The sequence below is a fragment of the Colobus angolensis genome, unplaced genomic scaffold, assembly GCF_000951035.1.
Source record: "Colobus angolensis palliatus isolate OR3802 unplaced genomic scaffold, Cang.pa_1.0 Scaffold117, whole genome shotgun sequence".
Classification (NCBI taxonomy): Eukaryota; Metazoa; Chordata; class Mammalia; order Primates; family Cercopithecidae; genus Colobus; species Colobus angolensis.
In genome coordinates this window covers 2,378,686-2,399,647 of record NW_012112808.1, presented here as the reverse complement: position 1 = coordinate 2,399,647, position 20,962 = coordinate 2,378,686, and the positions used below count along the sequence as shown (strand labels likewise).

The following is a 20,962-nucleotide window of genomic DNA, read 5'->3' as shown; positions in this document are numbered from 1 at the left end:
CCCCAGGCTGGTAGATTACATGGAGAGACTGCATCAAGCTAGAGAGATGTCCAAAGAGCTCCAGTTGTTCCAGCTTTCAGTTGTTTGAGTTTTCTTAGCCCAGGGCTCAGACAAGTGAGTAAGAGAAGCCTTGGATAATTCAGCCTCCCAATTTCTGAGCCACCCCAGCCAGTGCTGAGTAGAGCAGAGACAACCATCCCTGCCGAGCCCTGCCAAGCTTGCAGATGTGTGAGCAAAATAAATGTCATTATTTTAAGCCAACAAGTTTTATACATCCCTAGTACCTGGAACTTCCATTGTCTGCTCTTGCCAGCTAAGATCACTAACTTGTGGGAAGAAAGTATTGAAGAGCCTGTCAGGGTGACTGGGTGCTTGGAAAGCTAAGAAAGAGAAATGTCAAGCATGGAAGGGTATAAGATGCCATGGCTTAGTATCCAAACAAAAATCCCATGCAATGCCAGTGAAAATGCAACAGGAAGGGAAAAAATAAAAGCGATAAAGAAAACCAAACCACCACCGCAAAGGTGCATTTTAATGGGCAGACACTGTTGCTGAGTAAGGAATAAAAGAAAGGTAAGAGTCCAGAAAGGAAAAAGAAAAGCATAAGGAAAGACAGTAGTTGAAATGAGACTGCCTGACTTGGAGACTAGGTCACAGAAGGCGATATGGATTCCAACTAGAAGAGACTACTCATGGTCCCAGCAGGAAGCAGGACACATTCAAAGGGGTGTAAAAAGTTTAATGTGGGATATTTTAAAAGATGTGGGCAGAGTCAAGGGAATCAATTAAGGAAAGTAAAGATGTCCAAGACTAGCAGTGGATGGGAGTTGTTACCACCCATAGGCCTGAGAAGAGAAAGGGAGGGGTCGGCTGAAACCAAGCAATAGCTGGAGGTGGAGAAGGCCACCTGCAAGTGCTGGGTCCTTGGGTGAAGTCATTTCTGTCTGGCAGCAAGGGTCAAAGAGAATAAATGTCTTTTTGTCCTTAATACTTTCCCCCCCATTCTCCAATCTCCCTTAAATGACTTCCACTGGTCTAGTGCATGCCTTCTCAATGGGGAGCAAACATTTGTCATTGGCAGGATAAAAAGGAAAAAAAAAAAAAACCAGCAAAAAACCCTTGGCTGTTATAATGGTCTGTGCCCTCCAAAAGACACAGTTCATAAAGAGATCTGCAATATATTTATGGTGTTAAAATTTCATGGTCAGGCAGAGACAATTAGAAAAAGAATGTCCAAAAAGCCTCCTTAGGGAGTGTAATCATGAAAAAAAAATGGAGAAATATTGGTTAATCAACCCAAAGCTTGAGGGTGAGGGAATCCAGTCAATGCAGCCCCTTAGGGGAGGGTCTCAGGCAAAAAGCAGTCTGGAGAATGTTCTAGAGAGACAAACAGAGGCAACTGAGCACACAGCCCTTATTAAAATTCTTCCTGACCTCTACCCTTTAGATCTCTGTATCTATGCACAGGAACAGATGGCAGTTATGATGGCTAATTCAGGGAAATCATCCATCTAATGAAACTACCAATGAGGAGAATTAGCAAAATGACTGTCCACACTCACAGCACATCGCGTCATCAGTGTAGAAATGTGACCTTTGTCTCATGTGTATTTTAACATTTGCAACAAAAAGAGGACAAAAAAAGAGTGCATAAACAATTCAAGGGCATGCCTACATATGTAATATTAACCCTTTGCTAATTAGTTGATTTGGTGTTACATAATGGACAAGCAAAATTTGACAACAGGACTGAGTTTCTAACACTTTTAGAAACCCTAAACACCAAACAGATTTCCATGTTCTCCCCATCCTCACTGGGCTGTACTCTGCAAAACTTCACCAAAGTTGGACAATTTGCTCTCTTGGCAACAGCCATAATGGAAGGTCTATAAGAAAACCATTCTGGCAGTTGGGTGAATTCATCAGGAAGACGTGATTGACTGCTCTTGTGAGCTGGTTCCCCACATTGAACCATCAAGATAATCTGATCATTCCATTTTAAATAATATATCTCAAATTGTGATCCACACACTTAATACTCAGATTTAGTTTCCAGATACACTTCTTCACTAAAAGAAACCAAACCTCCTTGAAGAATTGGTGGGTACCAAGGCTAGGGCATTATTATAACCCATGGAATAGAAGGGGAAATGATGAGTCCACGAGGATACAGATAAGTACACAAATGAATAAATTGAAAGTTTATTGAGGAATGGGCCATTTACCTAGTTTCATTGTGCCTTCCCACAAGGGGTACTCATCAATGACAAACAGAAGAAAAAGCAGCTGTGTAGTTGAGGAGCCTCTGAGACACCACCTTAATCAAGTAATCAAAGTGAGTGAGTATTGTCAATAATGGAACAAATTGAGATAACGGGCCCTTCAAAGCCTGCCATGAGAAGTACGCAATATCACTTCTGGGATAGTTCTTCAAAGATGCGTCACTTGAATCCAGCCATGAGAAAACATCAGACCAACTCAAACTGCAAATATTTGACCAGATAGATGATGGACCTGCAATCTTCAAAACTGTCAAGGGCAGTAAAGTCAAATTAAAGTTGGGAAACTGTTCCAGGCTGGAGGAGAATAAAGAGATGTGACAGCGAAATGAGAAATTTGAGTTTGAAAGGGTTTTTTTTTTGTTACAAAGAGCATCATTGGAAAACTGGTGAAACTTAAATGAGATCTGAAAATTAGATAGTAGTGATATATCAATGTTCCTGTTCTAATTTTGATTGTTTTATTGTGCTCATGCAGGAAGAATGCCCAAGTTTGTAGAAAATGCTCAGTGAAATTTTTGGGGATAGAAGACATTAGATTGGCAATGTATTCCCAAATGGTTCAGGATAAAAAGCTTCTTTTTACTGTACTTGCAAATTTGCTATAAGTTTGAAATTGTTTAAAATAAAAAACAAAGGCAAAAGAAATGGTGCTCCAAAGATGCATTGCATCTAGTTAACATGGGGCTTTCTGATTTGGTGAAGGGTTGGGCTAGGTGCAAGCATCTGCCTTTTAGGATTCACCATAAGTGGCTGAATGAGAGGTTCTCCCAAGGGTGGCAGTTTGCAACTGTTCAGTAAGCACTCAGCAAAACATTCCACTTTTGCCCCACATTCTAGAGCCAGTCTCCCCTTCCGTCTACCCCTTTCCTCTCAAACCCCGTATCTACTTTCCTTCTGCCAGCAGCAAAGATTCTTAGAAGCCAGTGGGGAATTCTCAGGATGAAGAAATGAGAAATGATTCAAGTGGTTCTGCTAGCATTTTCTGTCTACAGAGAATACAGTACCCTGGGTTTCTGCATATCATTCCTCAGGCATGGTGATCCCTGGAGGTGAAATCATTTCCTAAGACTATCTCTGATGGCTCCAGAGCGACAAGAGGTAGGGGAGAACAGGCACGCTTGAGTGAGGCATTAGGAGAGTGTGGCGTGAATCCAGGAAATTCTAGTGTAGGTGGACAGTTCTAAGGCTCTCTCTGGTATAGTAGGAAAGCACAACTTTGTTACATTAGAAAACTGAAAATTTGAAATACAGCTACAAAATCATAAAATGAAAACTCAACATTGTTCAAATAGCAATACCGCTCCTTAAAGACAAAACAAACCCTTTCTCTGTTGAAAAATTAGTATCTAATATTATAAGTCCTCAAATGTCCTATTGACACGGTGTCAACATTGAAAACAATCACTCTAATGCTTTAGTTCTATAAACCCAAGGACTCAGTTTTCAACAAAACAAAGGCAAATGCATCTGACTGATGCATTCTTCATCCTTAGTTTAGGAAATCATAATAGACAAATGGTTAAACATATAGTCTAAATTACTCACAGACATCTATAACATTTAAAGAAAGGTACCTTTAAAATTACTATAAAAAGATCCACTGTCTATGCCTGAAAAACTGATTTTTTCCTTTAGTTTTTAAATAGTGAATTGAGTATCACCTTTCATGAGTCCTCTAGACAATTTCAGAGGAGTTTTAAAAGAAAGTTTCCTCATCTGTGAAACGAGAGTGTTGCCCTAGATGTTCTCAGAGGCCCACTTGGCCATTAAAAACCATGATTCTGTGCTTTGAATGAAGAATGGAAATATTTACTGAGCATGAAGAAAAGAGCTCATAAAGAATCAATGTTCATGAATATGATGGTTTGTAGAGTTACAGAATTTGATATCTAAATGGACCTGAGAGACATGAGGTAAAGAATATAATATATGTATACCTAAGGGATGAAAACAGAATTCAGGGGTCTGATTCCTAGTTCAGGGGTCTTTCCATTAGCTTGCAACTATATTTTCCCTTTTCTCCCTCTCCCCCACCTCTTTCCTCCCTCTCTTCTTTCTTTATCTCCTTCCTTTCTATCTTTCTTACTATCTTCTTGAGCTTGGCAATCATAAATTACAGCAATTACATGATCATTCCCTAACTAGGAAGTTTCTTGTTGAAAAGCAACAAGATAACAACACTAAAAAACACCTTTTATGGGGAGAAGCATATTGAAATCATACTATCTAAATCACATAAAATAATTTTTTTACTCAGTTTGTGTCAATATTTTTGTGCTTTTACTCTTTTTGATACTTAGGAGATTTTTCTTTGTGCCTGAAAGTTTTGCTTTTGCTTCATTAGAAATTTGGGCTGGGCATGGTGGCTCACGCCTGTAATCCCAGCACTTTCGGAGGCTGAGGCTGGAGGGTCACTTGAGTTCAGGAGTTCAAGACCAGCCTGAGCAACATAGTGAGACCCTGTCTCTAAAAAAGCAACAGCAAAAAAATTAAAAATGTAAAAAAAGGAACTTTGGCCTTGGGGTGCACTACTATGATCTTCCTGGGGTGAGGAGAGCAAGAAGACAAGATGGACAAGCAGACTGTACGACTAGTGAAGAACTATTTTTCCTGCAATGTTTGAATTAAGTATAACCAGGGTATGACTTCTATTCTGGATTCAGTAGTTGTGGAGAGAATGAAAACACTCATCCGTGCCTCCTCTCTTTCTCTCACATGCCACATACAACACGTCTGCGGATTCTGTTGGCTTTACCTTTAACATATGCCCAAAAGCGACCAATTCTCACTCTTGCCTTTCGCTGATACTTGGGTCAAGCCATTCGTATCCCTTGCTCCAATAAACTCTTTCCTGGTTTTGCCCTTAGCCCCTCCCAGTCTGTCCTCAACACAGTAACCGGAAGGTTCCTTTTAAAATGTAAGCTAGAGCATGTCCTATCTCTGCTTAAAATACTCTCTTAACATCTCACTGACAGAAGCAGCCAAAGTTCTTACAGTGGTCAACAAGGCCCAAGGCAGTGATTCTCAAGATATAATCTCCATTGCAGGGCATCAGCATCACCTGGAAAATTATTGGACGTGCAGATTCTCTGCCCCATCCCCAGACCTACTGATTCAGAGACTGGGGGTGAGACCCTGAAATCTTGGTTTCACACACCCTCTGGTGATTCTCATGCACACGCAAGTGTGGCACTCACCCCTCTCCAGGATTGGCCCCCATGACCTCTCCAGTTTCTCTCCTCCCCTTCGCTCTCTGTTGCTGCTGTCACAGGGACCTTCTTGCTTTTTATTAGGATAAGTCAGACGCCTTGATCACTGGGGCTTTAGCACTTACTGTTTTGTTGTTGTTGTTGTTGTTTGAGACAGAGTGTCACTCATGTCACCCAGGCTGGAGTGCAGTGGCGCGATCTCGGCTCACTGCAACCTCCGCCACCCGGGTTCCAGCCATTCTCCTGCCTCAGCCTCGAAGTAGCTGGAATTACAGGCGTGCGCCACTGTGCCTGGCTAATATTTGTATTTTTAGTCTCGAACTCCTGACCTCTAGTGATCTGCCCGCCTCGGCCTCCCAAAGGGCCTGGAATCACAGACGTGAGGCACCGCACCCGGCCCACTTACTGTTTCCTCTGCTGGAGCACTCTGTTCCCAGAGAGCTGCCTGGCTTACCCCTTTATATTTTTCGGATTTCTTCTCAAATAGAAACTTAATAATCAGAGAGATCTAACATATTTTAAAACCCAACCCAGCTGTCTCCTAATTTCCCCCGCCACACACACACACTCACTCCCACACTGATACACCCTTGGGCATTCCCCAGCTCCTCCCCTGCCTGATTTTTCTCCATGGCTCTTGGCATGAGGTCTCCCATGAAGCTGTCACAATGTCAGCTAGGTCTGCAGTCACCTGGAGGCTTTCTTGGGACTGGAGGATCTGACGCCAAGATGGTCCGCTCACATGACTTATAACTTGGTGCTGGCTGCCAGCAGGGGGCCTCAGCAACTTACCATGAGAACCTCTCCGCCGAGCTGCTGGAGGGTCCTCAGACGTGGCGGCTGCCTTACCCCAGAGCAAGTGATGCGAGAGGGTGCAAGGTAGAAGCCATCTTTCGTGACCTAAACTGCCACACATTAGCATGAGATATGGTGGCCCAGAACCTCAAGATATGCAACTCTCCAAATCCTGACTCACAGAAACTCCGAGATAATAAGCGCTTATCGTTGGTTGAAGCTTTAGGATAAATTTTCAGGCAGCAATAGATAATTATACACTGTATTCATGTTATATCTGCCAACCCCCAATGCCACATACCCTAGAATAAAAGCCCCAAGAGAGTAGGGACGTTATTTTAGATATAGAATATAAGCCCCAAGAAAGCAGGGGCTTATAATAGATTAATAAAATACATATATTATATATTGCATTGTGTTCAGGGCTTAGAACAATATCTATACTGTCAAATGGTAGGCATTATAAAAGTATGTGGAATGAGTGCTTGGAGAAACTTGATGGTGGGCAGCTATGCCGATGTGCTTGGAGGAAGGATGCAGTACATGTTTCTGCAGTAGCCTTTTCTGCAAAACCCTTTTGCATAACTATAGAGGACCTCATGCACACTGAATTCTATGTGAGTGGAGACTTCTGGGAGCACTGCTCCATGCAAAAGGGTTTTGGGGGACCTCCCCCAGGGTTCCATTGGCCATATTTTGAGAAACACTTATCAGGGAAAGAAGACCACAGGCAGTAAGAATAAGGCCCAGCTTCAGAAGAGAGATTCTTGGTCCCAGCATCTTACAGAAATAGCTGAGATTCAACAGATCTCAAGGTACCATGAGGACCAAACAATGACTGTCTCAGTGGCAAGCTCTGAACTGAGGGCTGATAACTAGAGACCACCTCTTTCCTCTTGCCCCTGACCTAACCTGGTATCCTCCATAAAGTTTTAGAGACAGTAAGTAGAGACTGAGAAATGATTGAGGTGTGTGGTTGTGTAAATATTGGAGACAGGCTGCTGATGCTCCTTGACTTAAGATGGGCTTCTGTCCTGATAAACCCATTGTAGGTTGAAAATACTGTAAGCAAAAAATGCATTTAATACACCTAACTTGCAAAGATGGGCATTTTGTAGACATGATGGAATGTGAAAACACACAATACAATATCCAAAACCTGCTGACAACACAGGCCACTCTAGAGTGCAGTATCAGTTGTTTACCATCGTGATGGTGCGGCTGACTGGGGGCTGCGGCTCACTGAGCAGCATCAGGAGAGACTATCATATTGAGAGTCCAGGAGAACATCAAAATTCAAATCCAAAGGAATATTTCTACTGAACGCCTACTGCTTTCACACCATCAAGTCAAAAAATCCTAAATCAAACCATCGTAAGTGGGGGACCTCCTGTAGTTTCTTGGGAATCTGGACTTGAGGAGAAGGGGAATAGAGATCAGGAAGATGAAGACAGACTGGAAGAAAGTCCCTTTGGCACTGGAATTGGTGCGACTGAGGGCTGGGGCGGGGAGGCATGCAGAGTGTGCTGAATGAACCTAACCTGAGTGCTGAAAGAGGAGAGAAACAAACCCAGCCAGATGTGCGATGCAAGCAATGCATTTAAAAATGTATCTCTGCTTGCAAAAGTATTTTGTTCATGTTAAAAGGAATTTCAAGCATTAATAAGCAAGGTAGGGGAGTTTTTGGTGGGAGGGAGCTCTTCTTGTTTGAAATTCAATATACTCCCTGACCAGCTCTTCTGCCTAGTCAACGTTCCTGGTGTTTTCCATAAATCATCTTATTTAAATTGCCCTGTAGTCCTGCAAGATCAGTTTCCCTTCCATACATTTAATGTATGAAGAAACTGAGTCTTAGGTTAGAAAAACTGCCCAAGTAGGAAGCAGAACATGAACAATTGAGAGTTCTGTCCATGCTCATACTGAACTGTTTCTCTGTGGGTGTGAGGGTCCATATACATTATCACCAAACTTGGGTTACCTCCAAGAGTGGAAGGGAACATGGCTAACAAATGCCAATAGCAATATGCATAAATTGGGATCATTCCCGGTCAAACAGAAACTGTGGTTTCTCTGCCTTGGTAGATTCAGCCCTTCTCACAATGGAAAATGCCTTAATACTCACATTCTCTAAGTCCCATTTAAAGTCCTACAGCTGACTCTGAAACAGAACTCTGTGGTCTGTTTAATGGGTAATTACGTGTGGGGAGCAACAGTACAAATGAAAATAGACCACTGGGTCCTTCTACTACTTTGTGGTGGGAGATAGTTCAGAATGGCCTGGAATCAAGCAGAATATAAGAAAAATATGATTGAAGCAAGATGGTGGTATAGGCTTTTATTGTATTCTGATTTTTCACCATGGAAATTTACACATTTTGCTTAAATTCTTGATATTTTAAGGTCTAGAGGATAAAACAAAGCTTTTCTTCAGGGAAAAGCTGATTTTCCTGAATCCTGCTATATTGTTTAAAGCTGGTCAATCACTAAGCTCATCTGAGTGATGGCAAAGTCAAAATTATGACTGCCTGATTTTACCCTTCACTGCACTTGTCAAAAAATTAAATTAAAAATCATGCTTATGAATATAATGCATGAACTGCTGCATGGCATTCTGAAAGATAGAATGTCCCTTCTGTCCAGCCACTCACAAAACAGCATGTCACACGATACTTTAATATGCATAGAAAATAATGGGGCAGAAAGAAAATTCTGCCTCTCAGGAAATACAAGCTACATTCCATAAATGGCTCATGTATTCAGAAAAATTTATTTTAGTAAAATAATAATAATAACTTTAATATTACCATTAGATCCCTCAAACTGACATAGTGCTTTCTAGTTTCCAAAATGTTTCCACATATAATTTCATCTGACAAAAGACATCATTAATATTTTAAAGTGCAATATAGGTTTGCTTGATTTAGGATTGCAAGGGTTCAGTTTCCTGAGGAATGAGCATCCCACGTATGCTTACTGAATATTCTATGTAAAGGCAATTGTGGAACGAGAGTCAAAGTGCTAGTGCTTTCTGTAAAAATATGATGGAAAGTGGTATTTGTTAACCAAAGCCACTGAAAGCTTTGGAGACTTAGGTATGGAGAAAATTACTGTTTGAAACATGCTACTGAACTTAGCAGCATATAGTCCATTTAGTTCTTTTTTAATGAAAATATATGTTTGTTTTATAAAATAATTCATTATATGTGTGTGCATATTCAATTACACATACATTTAGAAAGTTGAATAGTAAAGTTCAGTGAAGTTGAATAGTATATATACACACATATATGTCTGTGTGATTAGATAAGTAAATAGATGCATACATATAGATAGCACATACCTATAGATATATACACACCCATATATTTGTACATACCTACATAAATACATACATATAGATAGCCCATACCTACGTATATACACACATATGTATGTGCCTACATACATATATACATACATATAGATAGCACATACCTACATATATGCACACACATATATGCGTGTATATACATACATGCACATACATGTATATGTATATATACATACATACAATAGATAGCATATACCTACACATCTATATATATGCACACACACATATAAAGGTATGTGTATACATATATACATTTACAGGTATACACATATACATACCTATATGTGTGTGTGCATATATATAGATGTGTAGGTATTTGCGCTATCTATATGTATGTACATATATATGTATGCATCTATCTAATTCTTGGATACATGGCTGAGATGGTGCTTTTGTAAGGGAAATTCTTAGAAACAGAAATGATAAAAGTGTCAGGATCAGGAGTTCTAAGCAGGCACTGAAATCAATATTTGCTTTGAGGCATCTGCCAACCCCAGGTAACCTAGACTCAAGAACAACAGTTCTCAAGTTTGAGCGTGCATCTTCAGATGAAGTGCTTTTGAGAACACAGATTACTGCACCCCACTTCAGGTTTCTGATTCAGTAGGTCTGGGATGTGAACCTAGAATTTTTTTTTTTTTAGACTGAGTCTTGCTCTGTTGCCCAGGCTGGAGTGCAGTGGCTCAATCTCAGCTCACTGCAACCTCTGCCTCCTGGGTTCAAGCAATTCTTGTGCCTCAGCCTCCTGAATAACTGGGATTACAGGCATATACCACCATGCCCAACTAATTTTTGTATTTTTAGTAGAGACAGGGTTTCACCATGTTGGCCAGGATGGTCTTGAACTGCTGACCTCAAGCGATCCACCTGCCTTGGGCTCCCAAAGTGCTGGGATTATAGGCGTGAGTTTCCAGGTGAGGCTGATGGATGCAGATTCAAGAACACTCTTTGAGAACCAATAGCTAGAGCTTGGATTTGAATGAGCCACACGTGTGAGGCCTTGAGGGGCCCGTGCTAGGGTCATAAATATAGTGGGAGATTTGCCTAAGTCAGTTTTAGCATTTGTCGCAGAGGAAGCAAAGTGAAGAAAAAGGTCTCTGCTGAGATTTCCTCATCCTATACATGGACTAACATGGGTTTAAGGACCATTAGCCAACAAAATAAAAACAAAACTCTAAGCCTAATATGTACTTTAAGGTATTGCTAAGGTGGTATCTTCAGGTATCTTAGAAAACCAAGTGTAAATAAATGAGCTCTTAAAGCAACATCAAAAAAGCTTCCATAAGTAAAAATCCAAGGAACATGATCATCAAAAAGGCAAAATACACAAGGAAATAACCAAGTGCATAAGTTTGCAGAGTCAATAAACTGCAGAATCAGACTTGTACACACTAGAGATATTAAAATTTATGATGCAGATTATTAAAGGTATTTTATGTGTTAATTAAATAAAAAATGTCCATGTATATTTGAAAAGGAACCAAATAAAACGTATCAAAAAAGAATACTATAATTAAAAATTCAGTGAAGAGTTAAACATCAGATTAAATAAAGTTGAATAGAAAATTAGCAAGTTAAATGACAGACTTGAAAAAAATTAACCGGAAGGCATCATAGAGAGAAGAGACACAGAGGACAAAAATGTGATATGGGTTAAAAGTCATGAAGAACAGAGAAAGAAAGAATAGAAAGTAATAGATTGAAGTGATATTTGGTGAAGTGGTATGTGAGAGTTTTTCAGAACTAATGAAAGATGCCCATTCCCAGATCCGAGAAGTACAGCAAATTCTAAGAAGGATACATAAAAATGAATCTATACCTAGGCACATCATAGTGATACTATGGAACACAAAAGATAATGAGTAGATTGTCAAAGCAGACAGAAAGGAGAAACAGATCAGCTTAAAAGAAGCAGAAAACAAACTGAAATATTCCTTAACAACTACAGGAAAACAACTTCAAAATGTTGCAAGAAAATAACCATCAACCTCAAATTTTTACCCACCAATACTGCCTTAAAAGAATAATGCAAAATAATACCATTTTCAGGCAAATAAGTCCTGAGAGACTTTCACTAAAGGAACCTGTAGAGCATTTACTTCTGAAAGACAAAGGAAGAAGTGTGAGAAAAGTATGCTTTATTAAAGGTGATAAGTTTTCTGCAATAATATTCTTTCAACTTTTTGTAAGAAAAAAAAATCTAAATTATGGGGAGTTAGAATTAATGCAACTGGTACTAACCAGACTTTTTTCCAAACAATTCTGTCTATGCCTTGCTGGTTCATAGTCGGCATTATCATTTATAGCAGATGACAGCCAATCCATTAGTAGTTTGAAATTACTAATAATTTCATTATTGGTATGGTGTTGAATGGGTGAAACCAAAGTACACAGTGGTTCATGAAATTTTAATAAAAATAATAAAACCACTATATTCAAAAGTATACAGCATAAAAATGCAAATAAATACATTTAGAAATTGTTTGAGTTTTAATTTTGCTGGTCAATATCTCAGCGAGATGTTTACTAAAGTAATAATGCTTAACCTCAAGGTTATAATGTTGACAATATTTCTTCCTTCAAAAAATTTGTTCTAATTTCCAGGAAAGAGAAAGAGAAAAGGATAACAGAAGCTGTGGTTTTTCTAGAAAAAATAAAAAAGAAGAAGAAGAGTTTGTGACATTAACCAACTGCATGGACTTGGGCAAGTTAACGAAGCATTTGCAGTCTGTACTTTAAAAAATTCTGTAGAATGAGAAAATTTGACCATATGTTCTTGAAATTTTTCTTCTGAATCTAAATACAGTTATTATGACTATATATGCTGGAAAATCTAGGTGAGTTTGTTTTCTGTAACCCTTTCTGAAAATGTGTGTTATCAGGTAAAAGGAGGAAATCAGTAGTGTCTGTGAGGGTGGGAAGTGGGCCAGGGAATCCTAAAGAAGGAGAGAAGAGAGATAGGGCCCATTGTTGGGGCATTAAGCCGAGTGATCTATAAATAAAAATACCAGGAGCTTCTCTTTCTAAAAAAATATGAAATGACCAAGCTAGAAAAACATGGATAACTCAAAGCTGGGAAGATCTAGAGAGAAGAGTAATGGTCAGCATTAAAACTTGCCCCTCTTCCAGTGATACCAGATTTCATTTGCATATCCACTAGGAAAGAATGATTGTAACTCTTTGTATCATAATGGGAAATGGAACACATTCAAGAGTACAATGCATGAATTCAGCGACATAGGTTATTTTGTCAAAATAGAAACGTTGATAAGTAGTAAGTGCCACATGTATGGTAAACCAACTGATAGCAATCACTTAAGCATATCCTGAGAATGAACCATGTGGTGGATGCACCTCCGTGCGGTTCGAAGGTCTCAACTAGAATCCAGGAGTGGCAACCTGGAGATTCTTATCTACAGGGAACATCTGAGCCCCCAGCCCATCCTGTAGAACTCAGGTTGTACAAGGGATGGAGGCCCTTTGTCTTGGGTTAAGTAAAGGTTGTCGCTGTATGTTTTTTATAAGTGGTTGTGATCCTCCTGCCCAGGCTCCTGCCACCAGGCTCTCTCTCCTGTATGAAAGTCCCCAGGAAAACCCCATGTCTCTTTCAGTGATTCTGGGGCTCTTCCTCAGCCTCTCAAACCTGGGGTCATCCCCACTAAAGGTGAGAGGGGTTCAGCACAACAGCACATCATGGAATCATCCACCACTGCCTGCCCGATGGTGCTCCCTTTCTCACTCCTTGCCTAGCCATTTTTACTTTTTCATTTGTCTTTGAAGCCCTCTTAGGAACAAATGCACAATTCCCATGTTTCTGGAGAGTGCCTCACATTCACATTTCACCACAGACAGAATGTCCCTGCTAGCAAATCCAGTTACCACATTTTCGTCTTTATGATTCAGAGCAGATTGTTAGACCACACAATGACAGGAGGTGAAGCTGTATTATTGAGTCATTAGGATTAGGGAATGATGTTCGTAAACAAAGCAACTGATTTAGGAAGTAAATGAAGTTTTCACACATTGGAAGGAGTAACTTGGAAGAATTCCCTTCTTTAATTAAAGGTGGAAGAACTGCTACAGCTTAGTAGCCATTATGTGAGGCTCAGAAATGACAACAGGCTCAGGCTCTGGAAAACAGCTTTTGACATAGGTTATGGATGTGATGGGAATCATTTGGTGAGGTAGAGTTTCTCTAGGGGAAAGGTGAGTGTTGCTTTGCCCCAGCTCTTTACCCAAGTGTGGCCTTAAGAGATGGTCTAGAAAATGACCGAACTACAACAGGAGATTTGGAAGCCCCAGCTACTCTCCCACCAGGCAGTAACAAAGCTTAACATCTTGGGTGAATTATTGCAGCTGGCCTTTTCCCTGGTTCTAAGTGTTCTTCTCTGAACAATTTTAAACTTTCAAGCACATTTCACTGAATTAGGGCAGTGCATACCCTACCATGGCCATAATTATGATATTGATAATAACAGCCATCACTGACAGAAGGCCAGGCCAGTGCTAGGCCAGTACACATGCTATTTCTGTTCTTTACTATCAGTAGGAAACGTTCATCCTTCGCTCCTTGTCTAGAGGAGGGATCACATCTACTTCTGTGCCTTTCTACGCCTCTCCTCACTTACAGTAAGCCTGGGAGAAGGAAACAGTCCTATCTTGTGTCTCCCTCAGACCCACCTGCCTACAGAGAAGGCGTGTTCCTGGTCTGCTCGTCCTATATAACAAGCTGACCAGGGCAGCCTTGGTCTAGGAAGCTGAGGACTCCTGCACTTGCCTGTGAGGGGACAGTGATTAAAGCTTTTCCATTTACAGCTGAAATCCAGGATTAGGAAGCCTGTTTGGGGGCAGAGCAGCCAGATGCTCTGGCCTAACCACATTAGTAATCAAGCTAATGCTTTGATTTCCACCTTTCTTTCAGCTTTGTCTTCTCGATTGATTCTAAACTCCCAGAAAGGTGAAAAAGCAGCATTATTACTTAGCACCGGAAGCCCCAACACTCACAGGGATACTGTGCAGTCCTGCACGTGAGCAGCTCAAGAGTTCAAGTGAGACCTGCTGCTAGGAGATAAGTAAGCTGACAGCGCCCAGCAGCCACACTTTTGAGGACCCCTGTGGCATCGTGTTCCTGCTGGGGCCGGCCACTTTCTCCCCAAACTACTTGCAGCCAGTGACTGAGCATGGGAAAGCGAGACCCTAGAACCCAACTATTCCCGTCCAGTGCAGGACTCCTCTGGACTTCCAGACTGCACTGCAGACTGAGGCACTTCCCAGCTAAGCCTCCTTCTTTTCTTCTCCCCTTTCAGCTGTTCCAGCTCCATTGCCCATTTCTCTCACCTTTATCCTGCACTTCTGCTTCCGTCTTGGCATCTTCTTCCCTCAAGACCCAACCCAACACCATCAGTGTTATTACACTCTTCATTTCCCAGTGGAGGAGGTGGGGCTCAAGGCAAGAAGGACAAGGCGTAAATATGCTCCCTTTAAAAAATTTGTACTACTCTATCGCTTCTCTGCCTTTGGGCTAAGATCAAGTGTAAAAGTTTGTACTACTCTTAGGTTTGAGGTTCACATGAAAAGAACACCTCATCAACATTTTAAAAGAAAATTTGAATGAATTGCATGTTGTACCAGTGTGTAAAAGAGAGACAGTGTCATTTCTTCATAAAACTGAGTCCAGTGGGACCTGCCCATTCAATGAAAAAATGCAAAGGTATGTAGGATACTAGAAAATGAAAGAGAATGCTAAAGACAGGAACCATTTCCAGCATCTGTTGTTGAAGTCTGAATCTGGAAAGACTCAGAATGTATTTATCAGAAAAACATTTTTCCCAATAAGCCAATAGTTGCAAAGCTGGTCATCACATGCAAATCTTGACCTTCACTTTTACACAATTTTGGAACATGTAACTGGTAAGCACTACCTACAGTTTTTTGCTTTGCAGATATGGAAAATATATCACACTGACAAAATGGACTTTTAAAATTTGGGTTTTACCTTAACAAAATAAACTTGAATCTGATTCTTCATCTTCAAACATATTAGAAAGGGATAAAATAATTTCTCTGTGATATTTGAACCCTTAGGAATATCTGAACATGAGTGTGTTTATACACATAATTTAAAAATTAAATATATTTTTCTTTTCATGGCATAATTTTCTAAAGGAAGGAGGGACAGGACTTACCCTCACTAGAGTCTTTTGAACACTCTGGCTTCTTTGCTTTGCTCTTCTTGTGGGGTGGAGAGAGGCCTTTTGGCTCTAACCCCTCTGGAATCACAAAGATTTAATATTCTCATTTAAATATTTACCAGTAGGGTTCAAAACTATGTTGAAATTTAAAAATGTTTTCTTCTTAGTAAACCTACACACACACTGAATCTTAATTGCAGATTCATCTGTCATCATGGCTGAGCGAAATTCTGGCAAGGACTTGTGGTTCTCCAACCTACATAGACTGAAACTTAAGGCTTAAGCTAAAACATTTTTGTAGATAGCATTAGTGATTCACACAAATGTAAAATCTTACACATGTGCTTTCATAAATTTAGAAATTCTCCATAAGGGAACCCTGTTAATTTTTTTTTCCTCCAACAGTGTTTGATTTCAATCTTCATAGATTAGTTGACAATTGTCATGGTGCAATTTCATCTTACTCAGTCCTGAAAGCAGGGCTAGAGGAATGGAGAAAGGAATGGGGCTAGAAATTACCCTGCTTTTATTTAACAAACTGTTTTTAGTAATCCAGATTCTAAACAACTTCTGTATTTCCCACTTAAATTACTGTGCTTCCTATTTTCCTCAATGCCCCTCTAAGTCTATCCATGGGGGCAAATAAATTAAGTTCTGAGGACAGTGTCAGGAAAGTATCTCCGAGTTTATTCATTTGGATATAGCACACTTCATTAGGTGTGAATTTATGTATCTAGCCCTGGTCTTCTTTCTGAGCTCATGACTTATGTCTTCAACAGCCTACAGGGCATCTTGTTTGGAATTTGGGAATGGATATCTGTTTGCCTCTCTAGATCCACTCTCCATCCTTCACCACCCCTGCTATGCTCTGGGAGGCTGAATTTTCTGGATTGCATCAATGAACTCCCTGGTTCTCCGGCTTCCTATTAGATGTAGCCAATGGGGAGCTCAGAGCATCTACTTTCTAGGCACCTGGTGGTTTTCATGAGCTGGTTGTATCCCTCAATCTAAGGTTACAGACCCTAGAGTTGGCCTTCTCCACATGGCCCTCTAAGTTTCTTGGCTCCGGTAGCCACCTCCTTCCCATTGTCCCTTCGGGGCTGGTACTTAACTATGCCCCACACTTCAGAGCACTAATAATTTCCTTTCCTGCACTCAACTCCCATCAGGTCCTTTCAATTTTTTTGTAAAGGACATTTCAAATTTAAAGTCAGATATAATCATATACTTGATGTTTATAAGCCTGTTCTTTCCACAGTATTACACATCTCAAGGAATGGTATCACTATCTACCCAGGAATTTAAACCCCAAACTGAGATGTCATTCTCAATATTTTTCTTCATTTACTTTTCCAGTTGAAGCAATCGCAAATCCTATCATAGCCCTCGCAGCTCCATTCTAAAATAGATTTCATATTCATCAACGTGCTCAACCTTTGGAATCACCACAGTAGCCCACACCAGCATCTCATAACCCGCTAGCCTTCTAATCTCCCCGCTTCTATTCTTTATTGTCTACAATCTATCCCGACAGTGTGAGCTTTTGAAACATAAACCAGATCACATTGCTTGCCTGTTTAAAAACCATTGCTTAGAATAAGATCCAAATCCAATTCCAGGCCTGGCACAGCACGTCACTTGGGCCCTGCTTACCACACTAGCCTCACTTCCCACTTGTGTTTGGCTCTAGCTTTGTCAGTTTCCTTTCCCTTTGTGTTCCTCAATCACTGCTAGGCTGCTTCCTGCCTCAGGACCTTTGCACCTGCTGTTCTCACCCCTACTCCTCCAACACACATATTCATAGGTCTGCTCCCTTCTTGCCCTTTGAATCTCAGTTCAAATTCAGCTCCCTACAAGGCCTTCCCTGACTGCTTATTCTAAAGGCTCACAGAGGAAATCTCTCTCAAACACATCACTTGTATCTGCAATTATCTTGCTCTCTGGTGTATCCCTTTACCGTATGTCTCCTTCCTCATCTCATCCCCAAGAATTCAAATTCCATGAGAAAAGGGCACTTGTATGTCCTAATCCCTCTTGTATCCCTGGTGCCTAGCAGTGCCTTGAGAATTTCATTTCAAATTCTACTTTATTTTCACTTCCCCAGGCCTTTCTTTAAGGCCAAAATATAATGGGGACCCTGCCTAATTCTCTCTTAGCAGCTGTCGCCTTCATGCCAGGATTTAAAATTACATTACAGAGCTATGGCGACTCATTTCTTATTTCCCATTTATTAAAGAAGAAACAGAACCAAAAAAACCCCACATTTGATAGATGTGCTATTAAAAACTTTGGCATTATAAACTGCAAAGCTTTGGGCACTAGGCTAGGTTTTCTGTGGTTGCAAGTCAGTCACATCTAAGGTTATTACCACAGCCAGAGTGAAAAAATTTGCCAATGACTACATTAGCAACTCCCCCAAACTTCTGTCACCAGGTGCAAGATGGATGTTGACCCTTGGAATGGGTTCAGCAAAAACAGAAATGAGATGCTTGGAGCAGCTCACCGAGTGCAAATACTGGGCTCAAAGGGATTCATACAATGGGCAAAGAGACATTTGCAACCTCACTGGGAGAAAAATCTAACCCTTCTATGTCACTGCAATGTGTCGTCTGCAACTGGGAACAAGAAGAGAGTTTCCAATGCTGGAAATTCAACTCCAAACCAGCATTTCTCCAAATCACTTTCTGCGTTTTTGTGAGTTACATTTCTAGGTCTTCATTTCCCACCAGAATGAGAATTCCTGGGCAGTGGGTACTATTTAAAAAGACATCCATGTGCCACATTTTGAAATATGCAAGCACCCCGCCAAAGTACTAATATTTTACTTTTGAAAAAGTTGTAGAGCACTCCTTGGGTCAGTGAGCATGCATACATGTTGAATATGAACATGAAACATATTATATGAAACAGTATTGTATCATCTCATGACGCCATGGGTAAAGTGTTCTGGGGCATGCAAATGAAAGTCACAGATACATAAGGCTTCTGTGTCCAGGTTTCTACTTGTGGCGTGGGAGGAACAACTTTCTGTCTTGGTCTGGGGGAGTAAAGAAGAGAGTTGCTTCTGCTTGTCTACAAAAGCACCCCCATGCTTCTCCTTGACAATGTATCATGTTTTTTAGCTTGCCCTGTGTCTGGCAGAGGGTAGAAACCTGGAGATTTGCCAGGAGCATGGCTTTGTCCCCTAAGGGACTGAACTGTGCATCCAGCTGTGATGTGGTTGAGTTTCCATAGGTGGTTGATAATTTTCCATCCCTGCTGACTCAGACTGGGGCTAATTTTAACAGTGCAGTCATGGAAATGAAAGGACATGGGAAGACATTTGTCATTAGGGAATTAAGGATTAAGGAAGATGATTAAAGGACTTACACTGAATTCTTGGCATTTAAGCCAGTCTGCTTCTTCTGCCTCCCATGGGAGTAGAGACTCCCCTTCCAGATGACCATGTCTGATACCATCTGAAATGCTCCTGCCTCTACTTACTATAAAAGTCTGGAGACAGGAGCAAGAAAGTAAAGGACATAAACTTTGGGGTCAGGCAAACTCGGATTCAAATTCTGGCTCTTCTATTTAAGCAAGGGACTAATCCCTTTTAAGCCTCAATAATAACAGTTCCTGCCTTGTAGAATTGTTGTGTGTATTAAATGAGTTCATGCATGTCACGTTATTGGCACAAAGTACCTGCCCAATTAAACTCTGGCTCAGCAGAGCTGTGCTGTGGCTGACTTGAGCCAGCTCACACCAGCTAATTGTACCATCTCTCCCCAGCTCTCCTATTCATTGACCTCATGCTTTGGAAGCTTGAAAAAGATCATGGTATTTGTGTTTATACCATAGAAATCTGCAAACTCTTCACACTGGGGCTCTCCTTACTCAGAGAGTTCATTTACAAGCACCCCAGTGGGTTTAGGTATTCAAGCTGTTATTTACTATCATTCACTAGCATGTCTTGGCCAGTTGATTCACTCAAGTAGCCCTTCATTAGTGTCAGTTGCATTTGTAAAAATCCCTCCAGCTTTTCTATTTGAATGAGAAGGAGAATTGATGCAGGGCAGGGGAAAGGCAGCAGTTAAAGGCCTTGGGAGACTGGTTCAGACTCATCTTTGAGACTGACATGCTTAAGTGTGAGATCTGAGTGAAGCCAGCATGCACACCAATGTCTGGTGAGGCCAGCTGGAACCATTCAGCAAAAAAAATCCTCCATGATTTCAGCACTCAGGTATCAGGAAATTGGAAGTAGCTCCCAAGCCCATTCTGCCCGAGTGGCTTAGCATCCTTGGGCCATTGAATATGACTTGAACAGCTGCACGTAGCTGCTGGAGACCAAACTCCCAGGAAACCTGGTGGAACTAAAATCAGAAATGATGATCCAAGTAATGCCGCCGAACCTCAAATGCTGACTCCAAACTTGTGGACTCTGCATTAGCATTAATATTGACTTCCTTAAAATCATTCAGTGGTTTGGATAGCTATCTAAATCTCATTGAGAAGCCAACTCTCTCTATTTAGAAATGTGTACTTATAGCACTTAGGCAAATGATCCATGGCAAGACAAGGCCCTTATACTGGGTGCTTCAAAAGGCAGTACCCCTCGTAGCTAAAAGATACTCTAAGGACATTTCATGTGAGCAAGATAAATGAGAACGGCAAGATTGAATTCATGAAAGTTAATTCAAGACAGAGTGACAATTTAAAGTCTTTTTTAAACATATGGCTCTTTTTTACAATAGGACATTCTACATGGGTATAGGAAATTTTAATTTAAATTTTACCTTGAACTCTATGTTTTATAAAAGGCAAGCCAAGTCCTTGTCTTAGGCCATATTCTCTCAGAAGCAAACACAGAAGGGTTTGAGTTTTAAGCAGTTAACTTGAGAGATGATTTTAGCAAGTGTCACAAGAGGAATAGGGAAGAAAGACAGGAAAAGGAAAGCAGACAAGACTGGGTGTGTTCATGAGCACATTCCACTGTGGGCAACCAAGACTCAGTTCTACTGGGGACCTCTGAACAATGTTGTCCAATACTGTAGCCACTAGCCACATATGGCCAACAAGTAGTTGAAATGTGGCTAGTTTGAATTCAGATGTGTATGTAAAACACATACCAATTTCAAA

At 40.7% G+C, this 20,962-nt stretch overlaps 1 protein-coding gene and 1 long non-coding RNA gene across 5 annotated transcripts in view; one reads left to right on the top strand and one right to left on the bottom strand.

Annotated features, from left to right (window-relative positions):
- LOC105526560 overlaps nt 1-16,521 on the top strand; it is a 30,633-nt gene extending 14,112 nt beyond the window's left edge. Inside the window, exon 2 of the long non-coding RNA XR_001004092.1 lies at nt 14,578-16,521. This is a non-coding gene — a long non-coding RNA (uncharacterized LOC105526560). The remainder of the gene's footprint in view (nt 1-14,577) is intronic.
- MACROD2 (MACRO domain containing 2) overlaps nt 1-20,962 on the bottom strand; it is a 2,135,582-nt gene that overhangs the window by 153,905 nt on the left and 1,960,715 nt on the right. Inside the window, exon 11 of one of the 4 annotated variants that reach the window (XM_011962604.1) lies at nt 15,842-15,925. The exons of the other annotated variants lie outside the window; for them this stretch is intronic. Coding sequence (XP_011817994.1) covers nt 15,842-15,925 — 84 coding nt within the window. The remainder of the gene's footprint in view (nt 1-15,841; nt 15,926-20,962) is intronic. 4 annotated transcript variants of the gene reach the window in all.